This window comes from Rhinolophus sinicus, chromosome 18 (genome assembly GCF_057876585.1).
Source record: "Rhinolophus sinicus isolate RSI-liver-muscle chromosome 18, RSI-T2T, whole genome shotgun sequence".
In the NCBI taxonomy this organism is placed as follows: domain Eukaryota; kingdom Metazoa; phylum Chordata; class Mammalia; order Chiroptera; family Rhinolophidae; genus Rhinolophus; species Rhinolophus sinicus.
Genome location: NC_142518.1, coordinates 5,202,687 through 5,218,140, shown reverse-complemented (window position 1 = coordinate 5,218,140; position 15,454 = coordinate 5,202,687). Strand labels below are relative to the sequence as shown.

General features: G+C 44.8%; 1 protein-coding gene across 3 annotated transcripts in view; it reads right to left on the bottom strand.

Annotated features, from left to right (window-relative positions):
• The window catches only part of WWC3 (WWC family member 3), a 101,886-nt gene that overhangs the window by 24,131 nt on the left and 62,301 nt on the right, over positions 1–15,454 (bottom strand). For all 3 annotated transcript variants that reach the window (XM_088795263.1, XM_088795262.1, XM_019746296.3), the window contains 5 exons: positions 14,371–14,514; positions 11,603–11,676; positions 3,063–3,305; positions 2,522–2,611; positions 1,087–1,652 (listed from right to left, as the gene is read on the bottom strand). In XM_088795263.1, coding sequence (XP_088651389.1) covers positions 1,087–1,652; positions 2,522–2,611; positions 3,063–3,305; positions 11,603–11,676; positions 14,371–14,514 — 1,117 coding nt within the window. The remainder of the gene's footprint in view (positions 1–1,086; positions 1,653–2,521; positions 2,612–3,062; positions 3,306–11,602; positions 11,677–14,370; positions 14,515–15,454) is intronic.

Below are 15,454 nucleotides of genomic sequence, written 5' to 3'. Positions count from 1 at the left end.
CTCAGCACCACTGACCTTTTGGCTGGATCATTCTGTGGTGGGGCTGTCCTGTGCACTGCAGGGCGTTCAGCAGCAACTGCAGTCACCACCCACTAGATGCCAGTAGCACCTCCCCGCCAACCCCCTCAGTGTGACCACCAAAAATGTCTCCCGACATTGCCAAGTGTCTCCCAGGGGACAAAACGTGCCTGGTTGAGATCCACTATGCTATACAAATTACCTAGTGCTCTCCTAACGGAATGTCTCAAGCAGTTTTGCTGTGCAAATACAATTAAATGGGCCGAACTTCAGGAATGGGAGGACTTGTTCTCAATCCTCTTTCAAGCCTGAGAAAGTTCAAGTTGCTGGCGGTTGCCTCAAAAAAGCACCTGGGGTCAAGAGGAGAAGGGTTGAAGCCAGGCCCTGCTTTGTGCACAAGCCATCAGCTGGAATATTCTCCAGAACAGCAGTTTGGTTTTCCACGTGGGCTACAGGCTAAATTAGCACCGGCCGGGTAGATGAAGTTCCCCGTGGTTACATGTTTCTTGATTTGAAGACCAGAGAAACGGATCCGGTAGAAATGACTGGTGCTTACTGGCATGTCTTTTGAAATTCTGCCAATTATTTTCACTTACACTTTTGATAGAATTATGTCCTTGTAAACTACAAGGACAAAGGATGAAGAGATAAGTCATGGGGACAAAGGAAGTAGAGATTTCCGCTGGGCTACAGCAGACAGTGGTCCCCGTGCTAGTCTGAGGCGGTGCACACAGAATATTCCATCTGGACACGCCCTGGAGAGTTTCCTGAGACCCTAGCACCTGTCTGTTAGCCTCTGAATGTGGAAGGCTCTGCAGTTCCTCCCCTCCTTTTCACCAATTAAGCACATCCGGAAAACAAGCCAAATACCTGGGAAAGACTCCTTTGCCAATTTCAATGACCTTTCTAGGACACAGGCCGGAAGCACCCACATGACAAGCAGGCCAGAGCTCTTCCTCTTCCTAGCAACAGCCCGAAATTCAAAGCTGGCGATGTAACTGAAGAGCCAGCTGGATTTAGTGGAATGGCACCAGACCAGGAAAACTCACAGGATTTGTCAGTACTTACTTGTGCCCGTGGGAGCGGCAGCCACTTGGGGTCCTCGCTCGCGAGGTCCTTCCCTGTCCGCGGGGAATGTGTGCGGCTGAAAGGATGCCGTGCCCGGCGAGTCTTCATCCCCCAGGGCAGAGGCCTGAGCCCGGAGTCTGTCTAGGGCACCCAGGCCTGGCACCTCCAAACTGTCCCCCAATGGGGCCAAGGGCGAGTCGCGAGAGGCCGGGAGGAAGGGTGTGTCCAACGGCGAGCTCGGGGGAGACAGGGAGGACAGGGAGGAGCGGGAGGACAGGGACGCTAGGGACTGGGGCGTATCCAGGGAGCGCCTCTGCTTGTGGAAGCCCGTGGGGCCCGGAGGGTCTGAGAAGGGGGCATCTCGTGCCAGGGAGTCAAAGGGAATCAGATCAAAGCGCAGCAGCTGGCTGCACTCGGCGTCGGGTTTGTCGTACTGGGGCAGGCCGTAGATGTCGGTGAAGCTGACGGAGCTCAAGGAACCGCGGCTGGAGGCGAGGGAGCCCCGGCTGGAGGCCAGGGACCCGCGGCTGCTCCCCGAGGACACTGTCAGGGTGCTGGCAGACAGGCTGAAACGAGAGCACCCGCACCCTTAGGGAAAAGCAAGCAGCCTAAAGATGGGCGCGGGGCCCGCTGCTGACTGCAAAGCTGAGCTGCTAGTCTGTTCCACCAGGGAACAGAATCCTGCCTCATTCTCCATTAACCGGAGCACGTCTTTAAACACCTGCGAGCATTGTAAAGCTCCGTCCACTGCCAATAAGACTTCCTTTGTTTCTTTTGAATGTCGGAGAGAGCAGTGGTTAACATCAAGGAGTCATGCCTGAGTTCAAGGTCTAGCTCAAATGCGGCCGAGCTGAGTCCACGTGGTCAAGTTATTTGCCCTTTCCGAGCCTCCCACTTTCTCGCTGGGGGCTGTGACAAGAATAGTTCCTACCTCCCGGCACTCTTAGGACGGATAACTGAGAAAATCACACACAGAAAACCCTTACCATTATGCTTCACCGTACAGTAAGTACTTGAAAACAGGAGCTATTATTGAGCATCCAAATCTTATTTTAAAACATCCATATCCTTTCAGAAAAAAACCCCAAAATAAAAATGTCCGTGTGCACATATGTAGATGGATATACACACTTCTGAAGCTGTGAATTACAAAATCCTTGGGTAAATTTGACTTCAGACTTGTTATTTTGCAGCCAAATTTGGTTCTCCTCATATTCCTTTATTATATATTAGCAGCTCCTCTTAAAATATATATGTACACAATTCCAGAATACTTTTCAATTCAGTCAATTGATTAGCTCACAAAAAATGAATTTTAAAATGTTTGTCTTTGGATGCATTGATTTTGAATTTGGAAGTCTTATTTTAAAAATAATTTTTACATGTCATTATAATATGATAATTAGATATAGTTTTATTGTTTCAAGTTACCTACCTTTTTAACTGGGACTGGAGATAGGATGTTAAACGGGTAGCTTCTTCCAGCTGCATAAGTAGACAATTTCTTTTTTCCTGAAGTAGAATCCTGTAGGTAAAAAAATAGTCCATTGGTGGATTTCAAAGACAGCAAGTGTATTCTCTTAACAAGAAAATTCAACCCTAAATCCCCCAAACGGATTTAGGTTTGAATGACTAAATTCTAGGTCATAAATGCCAAGATAACAGAGGCTGTTTTCGTTTTGCTTGAAAATGTACCACCCTGAATAGTACCTGATACACTGAAGCTCAATGCATGGCTACGGGGGAATGGGTGGGTGAACAGAATGGTGGGCAGTTGGGCGGACAGGTGGGTGGGCAATTGGCTGGACACATGAATGCACAGAAGGAAAGGCACACGCTCCTTCCACCTTCTCTCTGCTTAGTGAGGAAACAGGCCAGGCAGTAGCTCCCCTAAGCAAAAGCCTTCTCAGGCCATGTACAATGTAGCTTTCCAACTTGGTTCTTCACTAGAAGCGGGAAGCCTGGGAGCAGCCCACCTTTCCGTGGCACCCTGCACAGACGTGGCCCGGGCCCGCTGGATCTCCTCCTCCAAGCGCCTCCTCTCTTCCTCCAGCCGGGCCACGTCTTCTGCTGGTCTTCTCTGCTGGATGATGAGCTGCAGCTCTTGAAGCAGGGCTTCCTTCTCCTTGATGAGCTGCAGCCGGTCCTTGTCGGCCTCGGCCATGCCCGGCCAGGACTCACTATCAAGCTGGGCCAGCTGCTGCTGGATATTGGAGACTCTGCAAGAGATGAAGCCAGAAAAATCCATGAATTTCCAGATCATCTTCTCGTATTCTCAGCACCATCACCCTGATTCTAGAAACTCACTCTGCTAAGTAAATACTGAAATGACTGCACAAAAATGAAGGACTTAGAAACGATGGGTAAAAAGACGAAGCGGAAGTGCTTTGCATAAGCTCCCCTGGTCTGTAAGATCAGGGCGACAGTAACCTTACCGTGCTTGTTTCAAAGAACTGACAAAAGGGGCAGTTCTCCACACGCCCCTGTGCTTTCAGGGTCCTGCTTTCCTATGTGGTGCTGTCCTGGAGCAGGACGCAGCCAGCTCACTTGTGCCCATTCCCCCGTCATCACTAGCTCAACACCGCGGGACACACGACAGGTGCTTCTGGCTTCCTGCCTTCTCTGCCGAGCCTGACCACTAACACCGCCTCGAGAAAGTACCCAGAGAGAGAGGCACCCATGACTGCTTCTGAATGGAAACGCACCGGAGCCCTTGACTGTGTGAAATTCAAAAGGCCGTGCTGAGAGCAGACAGTCAACAAAAGTGGGATGCACAGCTAATCAACAGACACGCCAGCAAATGTACGGAAGACGGAGCGTCAGCCCCGGTGAGAGAGGATGTGGCGTGAGGTAACCTGGGTGGGTGCAAACCAGTCAGCCTCACGAAATGCCAGCAGCGCCACCCTCAAGGTGCAAAAATACAGACTCTATTGTCATTTTCCATGTGCCTAAATTTCCACATTGGCTTGGCAAACACACTGCCCCACTTTTTGTGTCCTGAGGTGCTGGTGAATGAAGGCCGATTAAGTGAAGGAGACATTGCACATACTTTTAGCCCATCGTTTCGAAGCGGGAGTAGAATGTTTTTAAGTGCGGCTAAAGATGAGTGTTATGTTTCCGGGCAGAGACAAAGAATGCCAGACTCGCCCAGAACCCAGCACTGCAGGGGACAGAGGGTGGCACACATGCCCGAAAGCAAATCCAAGGGCTTCTCTGAGGTCACAGAGAGCTGTGCGGACAGGTAAGCAGCAGGTGCACACAGCCCAACAGCCGCTAAGGTGGGGGTCCCTGACCAGCAGGCATCACAGAGCGGGGCCACCCAGACCTGCTGACTGGGACACAATGGGGATAGGGCTGGGCAATGTGGGTCTGACAAGCCCTCCAGGCGCTTCTGATGTTTGCCTAAATTGGACACCCCCTGCTTTGGGCAGCCTGGCCTGGTGTGCAGGGTGCTGCTACTTGGCCCTGGAGTGCTTAGGGGCTGGCATTGGGCACCAGTGTGATGACCCTCACTAACACGGGAACGGCGGGAATGCTCCTGAGACTAGCCGGTCCCATGCCCAGGGTACACGGCACTAATCACCACTGTGCTCCCTGCAGATATGCCAATCAGCTGGCGCTGGTCCACGAGTTAGAGCCTGTCGGCCAGCCCTGCACCAAGTCGGGCTCCTCCCGGGACCAGTCAGCCTGGCTGGAGGACCGGGCAAGACTCCTTCTCCAAGTACCAAACCAATCAGAAAACCCAGAGTCGACAAGTTATAGTTGAAATGTACACATTTTACTCAAGTCCAATTCCCCAAGAAGGGAAAGAAAATAGTTGAACGTCAGTAGCTTTATTAGGCAAGTTCTTTTCTAACTTAAAACTAATTTCCTGAAAAAGTGTTGGAAAATGGTGCCAAATCATGTCACTGAACAAACTAATGACAGAGGCAGCTGAACAGGGTTAGGAATCCAACTGGGCCGAAGCGTCCACCTATGTCTAATTAGTGTAATTAAAATTTATAGCACTCATATAACCAAAGCCCAAGGAAAACACACTCCAAGCAGACCCATAAATAAGTTAGTGCCAAATCATACATTATACCCCATGAAATTTCTGGAACATTCCACCATAGACCAAGACAACTCAAAGGTAAGAAATAAACATAAAAGAGATGAACAACAATAAGCAAATCCATTGTGTGCTCATAACTGTTTTCCCACCTTATCTGACCCCCAGGAAGGCCTATCTGAGCACTGTCCGAGTTAGCAGGAAGACCTCGTAATAGGTATTCTCCTCCTACGTACACTACAAGCAGACCTGTTTTGAAAAGCACTCCTTTTGCGTGTTCTGACGTCTAGCAGTGAGATCAAGATTCCCTGTGAATTGGCCAGCTCCAGGTCAGCTGTCATTGCACAAGGATTCAAGTTGCTGAGGGACGCAGAAGATCCAATCCCAGGGAATCCTACTCTTTCCTGGAAAATCTCAAGTAACATCCACTATCAGAAAAAAGAATGCCGGAGGAAAAAAAGGAATTATATAAGGGAGGAGAGGCAAAAGGCAAATTTCAAAAGGTCTGCCCACTGCAGGCATAAATGAAATAGTAGCATGGCCAAACTTAAACACTGTACGCTAACTTTCTACAGCTTGCAAGAAAAATATGCAGGGACATATGGCGAGGGACAACCTCTAGCAGAAACAAAATCTGGATGAAGTTGACTTCATGCAGCCCATCTGGAAAACTGGTTTGGGCTGTGCTGAACACCAGGCAAGCATTTCTGGGCTGAAGAATAGTGCTTTTTAAAAAATAATCCAATTTCACAATGATGCAAATGACTGCGTGATCATTTCAAAGCTATTTATGAATCTGGAAGAATATTGTTATATATCGCAAAGTGCAGTTTCTTTCCCTGTATCCACACTCCAGATGCAGACATTTGGGGCCTGCTCTCAGCCAAGTCGAGAAAGACTCATGTGTCTGTCTGTCTGCACTGGAAGCCAAAAGCTCTAGAAGGATTCCTTCAAAATGATTTCTTGTACATTCACCAAGGGGTAGACAAGACAGCTTCGCCTTTAAAACAACATGCCTTGTCTACGGTGCTGCTGGCTTGGAAACAAGCCATCTGCAAGGAGTACCCTTAGTGTGTTAGGTTTACTGGAGGAAACAGACTTTCTGCCTAACGCTGAACACAGACGCACAGAGTTACAATACCCCGTCTTCTACATTCATGCCAAACAGCTGATCCCAGGGTTGGAATCCCACTCCTGTGGGTGCCATCATTCCAATTCTGGGTAATAAAAGAAAAACATTTTCCAGGAAGGGTTTTTTTCTGAAACATCATTTCAGTGAAATTAAAGTTTACAAAGAAGAAACTTTTCCAAGTTCATTTTTAGAGGACCGAGAACAACTTAAAATTGGCGAGGGTTTTTTTTTTTTTCCCCTACAAGTCAACTGTATTTTATTCTTTGTTGATTCTTGTTTTTGATAGGTAATACATTTTATGGCCTATATATAATCCCTCACAAATGCCTTTAAAAGCTTTAAAATATATGTCCCTGTGCTCATGATAGCGAAGAAATGCAAGCAAATCCTCAGTCAAGCACTCAGGTTTCATATTTATTACGTGATTTCCAAATTCTATTCCCTGAACAAGTCTAATGTAGACAGAATAAAATAGAAATCATCTTTCCCTTACTATTTTTGCCCAAACACCTTTTCTTTTACAACCCAGGCTCCATTAAACCATGAATGGAAACCTGCATTTATGCTGCAGAAGCCACTTGGACCCTCACAATTCACATGGAAATCTTAAATATGATTTGCATTTTTCTAAGAAAAAAATGCACTTTTAATATGATTCGATTTTGAGTCATAGCATGTTTTAAATATCCAGAGTAATCCCCAATTATTTGAATTTATACCTAACTTCTGCAGTCTACTATAAAATACTGCTGCTTTCTGGAATAGAAATGGCTCTCCAGGCAAGCCACGGTCCCATGTGATGGTGACGAGACGTGACAGATCCCAATGGCACATTCCAGGACGCAGTGTTAGCTTAGAGCCTCGTGCCTTCAGGTTTCAATTACAGCTACAGATTTGATACTTCTTACATTTTCTCTCCTGAGTTTTCTTTTGTAAATATCCATTTAAATGAAAAGCGAACGTTCAGGAAAATCTCAGCTGAGATCTAAGTCAGATGAGCGATGAAATCACTTCAGCCGATTGAACTAAACATTGAAAAACCAGTGTCCTTTTGGCGCAGCTCTATTCTACACTGGCAATTCAAGAAGTCCGAATCTAGAAATGTGGCATAAGAAGGGTCTACTAACACCCCAAGATCTCTCCCTGCCTTCACAGCTTTTCCCTTTTAAATGTACAGGTCTTCAGAGAGCGACTTCTTGACATGAAAAGCAGACCATCCATAGGCTTCTTTCTCTTGGCCTGAATGGGGAAGATGGGGCTACAACGGCCAGGATGCTTGCCTTTGTTTCTCATAGCCATGCCCCACCCCCCAAAACCCAAATACACAGTCACTTGAGAAATGAAAAAAAAAAATCCAAGCAACTGATCAAATTCCACTGGAATCCTAACACTACACTGATTCCTGACAACGGATGAACAGCAGGACCCATCCTGGCAACAAACACTAAGACACAGAGAAACTGGATGGGCCGAATGTTTTGTTCCTATCTGGACTGCGAATGTTTCTATGGAAACAGCTGCAGTTTGTGCACAATTCTGGAACAAGTGCTCTTAGGTTAAAAATAAGGAGCCATCTGCGTCATTGGGATTGCTTCAAGAAGACTTGCTTTTCCAAACTGGCTTTGAAAAATTCTAAGATTTTTAACCAATAATGTGAAAATATTCCTATCATAATGTCTGCCTTGGGAATCCAAAGTGATGGTCCTGAAGGGAAAGGAAGAAGCAGTTGTTTGGGTACATGTCACATGACCCAGAGGTGAAAACACAAAAATAATCATGATAGTGGTGGTATGATCTAGAGAATTCTCTAGAAATCACACTACCACTTGGAATTAGGAGTTCTACTTCCGCAAACTTCCTTTAAATCCGAATACCTCTGAAATCCCTCAGTGTCCAGAACACCGCATTTTGACGATTTCCCAATTCTAAACAAAAATCTCAAATCTAGATAGATACACAAGGCAAGACTTCTCTAAAGTACATACATCCATAAACCTCTCCCCGGTTTAGAAGTGGCAAAAGCCCAGGAGGTTTGGCAGAAGGTGGGAAAGCTAAGCTTCGAGGGGTGAGATGACTTCAGATGACACTGAGCCCCTCTACATAATCCAGGATCACCTCCCATCTCCAGATCCTTAACTTAATCCCGTCCGCAAAGTTCCTTCTGCCATGGAAGACAACGCAGTCACGGTTCTGGGGATCAGGATGTGCGTATCTTGGGGCGCCATTATTCCGCTGACTCTAGACACCACGCCAGGAGCTTGCCTGGCAGGTTTGACGCCCAGCATGCTTGAGGAACACTGAGGGGCCAGCGTGGCTGGAACAGGGCAAGTGAGGAGGGCGGGGAGGGGGCGATCGCCTAGAGTTAGCGGAACACCTGCTCCTGCAGGGCTTTGTCCACACACAGTAGGATTTGGGGGCAAGGCCAGAGTAAGGGGTCTCAACCGCGCCACTCCTGACACTCCGGGCCACCTAACTCTTTGCTGCGGGGCCATGCTGCACATTGTGGCTTGTTTAGCAGCATTCCTAGGTTCCACCCACTCGATAGCAGCATCCGGAGAACCAAAAATGTCCCTAGGGGCAAAAATCACCCCCCGCCAATGGTTGAGACCCATGTGAATAGAACAATGATGGGATCTAACGTGTTTTGAAAAAAATTCAGACATGGAAATTTAAATAACCAAAAGTCACACAAAATTAGATAGGGCTGCACCACCACTATGAAAGTGTACCATTCTCATCAGGGGAAAAAGCACACAGCAACTAAGAGAACATCTCTGCCCATTACTCTAGTAAAATTTACAAAGAATGACAATATTTAATGATGCTAAGGAGATACAGAAATCAGGACTCTCAATCGCCATTGGTGGCAGTATGAACTGGGTAAGTCATTTTGGAAAGCGATTTGGTGACATCTATCAAAACTTTCAATGTGTGTGTCTTTAGACCCAGGTATTTCATTGCTAGGTAACTGTCCAAGCAAACGGTCATTTCTGCAAGGCTGGGCCTATTAACAGATGTGCAGTGTTTGTGAAAAGGAAAAACTGGAACCATCTAGATGTCCATCCATAGAGGGGTGGTTATAACCATTATAGAAGCTCTGCATCATCCACTATATTTAACTACACTGGACTTAACTGATTTAAATGTTTTCATCAAAGACTGGAAGGTTTCACCCCTAACCATTAATGGTGGAAGGTGAGAACAGAGGGGAAGAAAATGGGTGGATTACATTGATTGTACCTTTGATAAAAACAATGTATTTATGTATTATTTATATTATATGCACATATAAATACAAGCATACACATGATTCTGATCCTGGTGTGTGTATACACATGTGTGCGCGCGCGCGCGCGCGCGCACACACACACACACACACACACACACACACACACAAAAACCTGGCAGGTACTGCTCTGGGGGCATCCCCACTCCCAGGCAGAACCGTGGCTCTCCTCACGTATTTCTGTTAGCTGTACAGGAATTTATCTTCCAAATAGCTTAAAGGCCATATGTGATTCCAGCACATAAACCACACAATTTCTTTGAAACACCTGGAACAAGGCAGGTGTTGAGTAGAAGTACAATCTCCCAGTCTCCCAGCAGCTTCTCTGTGTGGGTGCAGCCTTGGGGGTCACCCACACAGATCAGCTGTCCTCTGTAGCTGCAGGGTGTTTCCCACCAAGGTTCTGGCCATCTTCAAATTAGTTTCATTTAAAAGACATTGACGAAGTGCAGTGTCCTTCTCTGAAGAATTTTTTTAAATACTCGACTTTTTATCCAAATGCATTATCTCAATATTTAACAGATTACTCACTGTGTACCGATACCATCTCTAGAAAACAAAGAGAGCACTTGCTAGGTTTGGTAAATGTCACAGCAAAACACGTAACAATTATGTTCCTAAGTGTAGCAACCATCTAGTTTCTGTGTTTTACACAACACAGCAAATTCCAGCACCCACATTGTGCAGTTCCAGTAGAAACATGCAAGAAGGAGCAGAGGAATACTCAGCAGGGAAAAGAGCCCTGACAAACCCCAGTCAGCTCAAGAGAAGGAATGCGCTAGATGGAGAATCTGAGCCCGGAGATAAGCAGTGTGGCTGAATGGACTTGGCCACGGTCCATGTGGAACTGTAAAGCCCACCACGAATGAATACATCAGGAAAAGCCAGCAAGCACTGGGTAGAAACGCCTGGGTAAACAAAGGCCCGTGTCAGTTCCAGCGGGCCCTCCAGGAGGGAATCAGATGATGTGCTTTTGTTGCTATTTTTACATTTGCTAAAAAGGCAACAAAGTAGATTTCCAGACATTCATGAATGATACAGTGTATGAGCAGGCCCAACTATTGAGCTTCCAGAAAGGATCTCCTCATCCCACTTGGCATTCTGTTCCTTCTCCTCCATCCCCCAAGATAATAGTTCCTATGTAACTAAGGAATCGTTAAAAAGATATGCTTCCTAGCTTTCCGAAGCATGTACTTGGAAATTGTTTGGTTTTAAGACTCTTTCCAGAGGCAAAAAAGAGAGAAACTCTCTAAAAAGAGGACATGAAAGCTAGGGCAGGGGCAGAATATTAAAAATGGGCCCTGCACACATGGGGAGAAATGTGACATGTTCAAAATATGACACGCCTCAGAGGCCTCCACACCGCTTCTCGTTTTGCCCACGTCCTATGGTGAAGACCAGGGGGGAAGGGGTGGAAGGAGGGACAAATTGAAAAATGCACAAACAAGGTCAAGTCTCGGTTTTCAGAAGGCAGATGACTGACATACAACACAGGTTCAGAGAAATGACTGCCTTTCAATTCTCTCCATCAAAATGAAATAGATTAGGTACTGCTATCACCTGTTGACTTAATTCTTCTTAAACTGTCTTTTAAACCAAGATGCATACCTTTGTCCATTGAGCTATGGAGTCAGAAGCCATATAGATAAAAGATAAAACAGTTTTGCTTAAGCTGGTCTGAGGGACTGACACTGAAACAAAAGGGAGGCATAGAGAGGGGACGAAGGGAGGGAGGAGAAACAGGAGGGAGGAGAGAGGGAGGGGTGGGATGGAGAGAGGGAGGTCTGAACTACCTGAGAGAACAAGGAAAGCTGAAAAAGTCTCTTTTTTTATTGAATCATGTCTTTATAACTATTTGCAATATTGAGAATTCCATCATTTTAAATGCATGTGAAATGTTATCAATGTATTAAGAAGCCACACATAAATGAAGAACACTGCTTTCCGATAAAAAGTAGACAACCACACCTTGGAACTCCAAAAAAACCTCTTTCCACAGGAGACAGGAAATATGCAGAAGGCAAGATTTGAAAAAGGAGCTTCTTACCTCTTCCTGGCTTCCTCGTACTGCCAATTAAGTCTGACTCGGTCTACAAGTCTTGTTTTATCGTCAAAGACAAACTTTCCAAAACAGAGGGGGGAAAAAAGAAGGAAAACATATTAAAAACATACTTTCAAAATAGAAAACTCATTTAAACTTTCAGCGACAATGAAGAATATTTTAATTTGTCTTTCAACTTCTATTTTTCAAAGGTCTGGAAGGAAACACACCAAATAATACTCAGTGGCCACCTCTGATCAGTGGCGTTGGGAGTGGAGCTGGGAAGACTTTTGTTTTCCCCGCACTGGGGGATTTATTTTTTAACAGTGGAAGTGTATTCATTTATTGTACAATTCCAAACAACAACAACGAATTAAGTTTTAAAAGAAATAGGGAATTAGTGAAAGTTGATACAAAGGCAAAAAAAGAATCATCCCATTTTGTGCAGTATATTCTCTCATTCCTCAATAAATATAAAATAATGATGTTCTCCGAGGAAGTCACAAAATCTGAAGAGAACAGACTAGCTGTGTGAGGACTACCTACAGGACTCCTTCGAACGTTATGTGGCTAAAGAACCAACGGAAAAGGAAAGAAAGCAAGGGGGCGGGGGCGCAGCACGTCTTAGGAGTTTGAATTGAAATACGACGCTATACGGTGATCACTACTTGTACTTAAATACTTTCATATCTATTACACTGAAGTCAACAAATTCCTAAGCAAAAGAAAAAAAAAGACCTATATGGGAGGTAAGTCTAGCTCACCTTGGTTACTTCTTCCTTCATTCCTGGAAATATACGACTCTAGTTTCAATAATTTGGCTCCATTTACAGCTCTGACCTTCCTAGACCATATACCAGAGGTGCCAAAAAAAAAAAAATGTATACACATGACTTGTATTCATCTTTTGTTATCGGTATATATTGAGTATTACAATTTTAATAGTTTTTTCCTTTCTTAAAATGTGTACACATTTTTTTTTGGCACCCTCTGTATTATGGCCACTAAGCCTTTATTTTTTTTTAATAATCTCATGTCAACAAATATTTGAAAATATTCTACTCAAATGATTAGTGATGAATTTATTGATACACATCATATAAGTGGACCCACGGTTCAAACCCACGTTGTTCAAGGGTCAACTTCTATATTTTTTCTATAGCAACATGATGTAGTAGAAAGCACAGGGGGTTAGGGATCAGAGATGTTGATTCAAACTCAGATCTGCCTCTGCCTAACTACACGATCTTAGGTAACCTGGCAGCTCGAGCCTCTCATCGGTCACAAAGGGATTGGAACTACTTAAATCAAGGTACTAGCTATGAAGCTGCCAAACCAGGCCAGCCCCAGTAAACTCACAAACAGTGATAGTTTACTGCTGCAGTTATTATAACAGCATCACCAGCCACTCTCGCCCTGACACTTAGAAACTCTAACCTAAATCATTAGAGAACCTTTGATCGAACCTGTTTCTCTCAAACCAGTTGTCTCTAAATTCTAATTCTAACCTTATGATAAGCAAAAATGAATGATACACAGAATTTAATGAGTCTTGTACTTCTTTACTTCTCTCCTGCCAAAACTTTTAGGCAAAAATGCCAGACAGTTTTGACTTAGAGATTCTACTCTGTGTGTTATATACATGGTGACCATACTCTTTAAAGCAAAGAGATGCCTGGTCAAAAATGTCTGATTGTACTTTTGAGCCCGAGGGGAAAACTGAAAATAGGGCTGTTCCAGGACATCCAAACAAGAAGTCATTATTTACTAATATTATACTCCCCTCAAAGTGGCACTACTTGCCAAAATTTCAAAATATTAGCTAATTATTTAAAACCCAGAGTATTTTGTCAGTGGTTTTTCCCTTTTTTCTCTTTTTATTTATTTTATTTTAGGGAGGGCATTCTGCATTCCATTGGCATTTCATCTTTACTGGATAAGCCCAAAGAAAAAGAAGCTGTGTGTATCCATGTATAACAAACAAATGATAAACTTCACTCAATGACATTACAGTAGTCGTGTCTGTAAGTATTCACCATCCTGCTTCAAATGATGATTGCCAACTTAATTTTTGTAGCTAACTCAAGGTTTCACTAATCAAAAGGGGCATTATGAAATTCTTCCAAGTCCCAAACAAAATTAATTTTAATTCAATTGAATTTCCCGACAGTCTTTTAAAAGAACAAGAAATAGCACTAAAGTATAACCCAAGGGTGACACAGCCACAAAGCCTTTGAAATCACTGGTCTAAGCCAGACGTCAGCAAACTGAGGCCCACGGGCCAAATCCAGCCCACCACCTGCTTTTGTAAAGAAGATGAACTGGAATGTAGCCCCGCCCATTAGTTCATATATCACCTATGGCTGCTTTCACGTTACAACAACACAGCTGAGTAGTTGTGGCAGAGACTGCATGGCCAGAAAGTCCTCAAATATTTACTACTTCGACCTTCACAGAAAAAATTAGTTGGTCCATGCTGTAAAAAGTCATACGTCTGTCAAAAACACATCTAAACTCTCAAAAGGAGTCTGCCATTTGAAAGAATCCAAGTCAATCCGAGTCACTAGGTTAGAGACAATCAGCAATCCAACTGGGTCCCAGGCCACTGCACCTTCACAGCTGGATGTGAGAAACAATATTTTTTCTTCAAACGAAATGGCACAAAAGCCAAACCATTTCGGAAGAAAAAGTGGAAAATGAGAGCAAATGAGGGATGGCAACACGAAAGCAGCCCTTTCCCTTGGCCCACTTGGCTCCTCCCCCCGTGAGCGTACCTCTCCGACGACGTCAGTCTGAGACCCAGCGTCACAGAACTGCTGAGGTAAAGAATCGCCACCGCCTGGATGGTGAGGGAACTCTTGCAGAGGGTCGGTAAGAGAAAAGCTATTCTTGAAGCCATCGGTGAGCTTGGCCAGGCTCTGGAACAGAAGGAACGAGCTGTTTGAACAGAGATGGCAACCCCTCTCTCCCGCTAAAAGCAGTCAGGTGACTCCGGTTCCAGGATGGCAGCTGCATTACTGGAGGGTTGACCCACCCCAACCCCCATTCTCATTAGATTTAAGAGAAACGTCTTTCACCACAGGCACCTGTAATAAAATTCTCAGTAAGTTAAATCGGATAGCAACTGAGTCCTCCTGGCAGCGCGTGAATAATATGGAGAACAATTGTGGGACCAGTTTTACTATTTTCAAGCCTTTGTGTTTCATAAAAACAAATAAATAAATAAATAAGCATTCCCTCCAGAAAAAGCCAAACTCATAGAAACCGAGAGTAGAATGGTGGTTGCCAGGGGTTGGGGAGATGTGGGTCAAAGGGCACGAACTTCCAGTTAGAAGATGAGTAATTCTGGGGGTGTCATGTACAGCCTGGAGACTCTAGTTAACAATACTGCACCGCATATTTGAAAGCTGCTGACAGAGACCTTAAAAGTCCTCACCACACACACGAACAAAAAAGGAACTATGTGAGGTGATGGATGTGTAACTAACTTCATTGTGGCAACCATTTCACAACATACATGTGCACCAAATGATCACGCTGTATACCCTGAAGTTATAGAATTCTGTTGGGGCACTGTACCTTAAAAAAGCGGGGGTTGGGGAAGCATTCGCAGCCCAAGCATTCTATCAATAAATGAGTCCGACAGAGATGGATGCTACCTTGAAATCTTTATAAACCACACAGAAACTGAAACCAGCTCCCAGACGATCTTTACGTATTTTTATAACCTGATTTTTCAATCATAATTCCACGTGGTCAAAAATCATCTCACATGGATGTCAGTTTGCTGAAAATTAGAGCTAGTATGTTTCTGGCACATCGAACCCCTTTGGGTGAAAGTTAAAGACAGATCAGATT